We start from the raw sequence: 2,555 nt of genomic DNA on the forward strand, positions 1-2,555 counted from the left end.
AAATAATTTGAATAGGAAGATAGGTTACCCAAGGGTTGAATCAATAAGCTTATCAATATCAGTTTTACAAGATCAAAGACAAGGTATCTCAAATCCGTTGAATGAGTAACTCATGTAATAATAAGTTTAGTAGCACATTCCTGTATATTATAATGCTTTAGTGAACTAGATGTTGCAGAATGTTTAAGTGTTGTTGACTACTAGCTTGATATGCAAGACAGGTTGGTTAATTATAAATATTAGATGCCTTGTAATCTTGTATAAATGAAATTGAGTTAACTTCCAACAAAAATAGTCTCAACGGATGATTCAGAAAGTCTCAACGGATGCTCAACTAAAGCTTCAACGGATGATTCACATAGTCTCAATGGATGATCAGCCAAAGTTTTAACGGATGATCAACCACAGTTTTAACAGATGATTCAATGAAGCTTCAACGGATGTTCAAATTCAAAAGAGCAGTTGATAGTGACTTGAAGGTCACATGCGTTGATTGTATGGAAATGGAATGTGGCAGCCTATTTGCAGGGTTTAGAGAACAATGAAGAATTTCCATTTCCATGCTAAACTGAAGATATTCAAAGATGCTGGATAGAGAAATGAAAGGGCATGAAATTAGATTAGAAACTTTTTGTCTTATTAGTTTGTCTTTTTATCATGTAACTTGGTGGTATATAAGCCAAGTGTAGCAAGTAGAACTTTAAAAAATCTATTCAAGTTAGTAAGCAATTACCAAGGAAATATATAAGGAAAAATCTGTAAAGAATTTCTCTATTCTTGTAGTTCAACTTGTAAGAAGACGTGTACAACATTGTAACACAGAGTTCTCTACTTAATATATATCTCTGGTGGAAATGTTCAATCCACCAGAAAGTTTTTAAATACTTGTACTTGATTACTTTGTGTTTTGATTTCTATACTACTTTCATTCCGTACCATTGCTAAATCAAACACAGTTATATATTTATAGCAGAACTGTTCTTAAAATTAAAAAGAAGCCAGAATTACATTCAACCCCCCCTTCTGTAATTCTTGTTTAGATTATTTGGGAATAACAATCTCCTTCTCTATTATTATAAAGCTTTTCTCAACTTCTATCGTTATACCTTTATATTATACATATAACAAAATTAAAATTATTTTGTAATATTGGTGGATCATATTTGACTTGGATCCGATGGATCACAAACTATCTGGTTAGAAAAAGCGAAATACGATACTGACTCATATCCAGTTTGAATCCGTATTTTCAATACCCGAGATCAGTTTGTATCCGAATAAAATGACACCGAACCAAAATCCGGACACTACAAAAATAAAATGATTCAAGAGTTGAGCAAATAAGTACCCGGTATCGCCAAGATAATTTTAAACCCCACCCATTTCTTTTGTTAGAATGCAATGTCTAGTTAATCCTGTGTTTGTTGTAAAAGATAATAAAAAGACTGTTGATTTTTTCATACGTTGTTAATGCACTTTCTTTTTCCCCAGAGTTGTCAATAATTTTTTTATGATAAAGGTTAAACGACCTTTACTAACTAATGAATACAATTCAGTTAAATCGAGAGAAAATTGTCAAGACAGTCTAATAGATTTGAGATATAAGAGATATACGAGAGAAAGAGGAAGAGAGAGATGAGAACTAATAATAATTCATTTTATTTCTTAATCGCTAAGTTTCACCACAATTCTGTATTTATACAAATAGTAATATAAGAAGAAATAAGCAAAACAGAACCTTCCGCTTTATTCATTTTGACAGCTGTTCAAAAATTGAAATCAATTTCTTTCCTTCACTGAATTGACGAAAATACCCTTTTTCCTAGAACATATCTCCATCCTCCTTCAAGACTTGTCCTCAAGTCATAGCATACTAGGTAACAAAAGCAGGAAATTGTTGAACAAAAACATCAGCATCCTTCCAAGTTTTTTCAGAGTTTGGTAAGCCATCCCATTGTACTAAATATTGAACTTGAGCCACATTATGGACCTTCTGAATTCGTCTATCAATAACAGCTCTAGGAGGCTTAACAATGACAAGTTGATGTTGAGAGACTGAGGTAGGTAGAGTTACAACCAAAGGAACCTCCCCATGAAAAGATTTAAGATGTGAGGCATGAAAAACATCATGAATTCCTTCAGAGCTTGGCAGTTTGAGTCTATATGCAACTTTGCCAATCAAAGCCACCACTTGGAATGGACCATAAAACTTGACAGCCATCTTATGATTACTTCTATACATTTCAATCACACCCAAGCATCAACTGTGAAATTCCTGTCAGATCTATGCTTATCATCCCGAGCTTTCATCATTTGTTCAGCCTTTGGTAACTACATCTTAAGATGAACTAAAACATGTTCTCGTCTCTGCAGGGCTTCTATCAACCTATGGATTCATAGTTTCACTATACAAGTAAGGAAACTGAAGTGGTGGGGGCTGATCATACACTACTTCATAAGGTGTCATGTTAATAGAAGTACGTATTGTACCACCATTTAGATAAGAGTAACCAAGAAGACCAATCCCACTGCACATACACCTCAAATAAATCTCA

The 2,555-nt window shown here is 33.5% G+C and overlaps 1 protein-coding gene across 1 annotated transcript; it reads right to left on the reverse strand.

The window, feature by feature from the left end:
* Positions 1–1,873: 1,873 nt before the first annotated feature.
* Positions 1,874–2,221, reverse strand: LOC141673215 (uncharacterized). Its single transcript, XM_074479945.1, has one exon. The coding sequence runs from the start codon at positions 2,219–2,221 to the stop codon at positions 1,874–1,876; it is 348 nt and encodes a 115-aa protein (XP_074336046.1).
* Positions 2,222–2,555: the final 334 nt, after the last annotated feature.

The sequence above is a fragment of the Apium graveolens genome, chromosome 7 (genome assembly GCF_009905375.1).
Source record: "Apium graveolens cultivar Ventura chromosome 7, ASM990537v1, whole genome shotgun sequence".
Lineage (NCBI taxonomy): Eukaryota > Viridiplantae > Streptophyta > Magnoliopsida > Apiales > Apiaceae > Apium > Apium graveolens.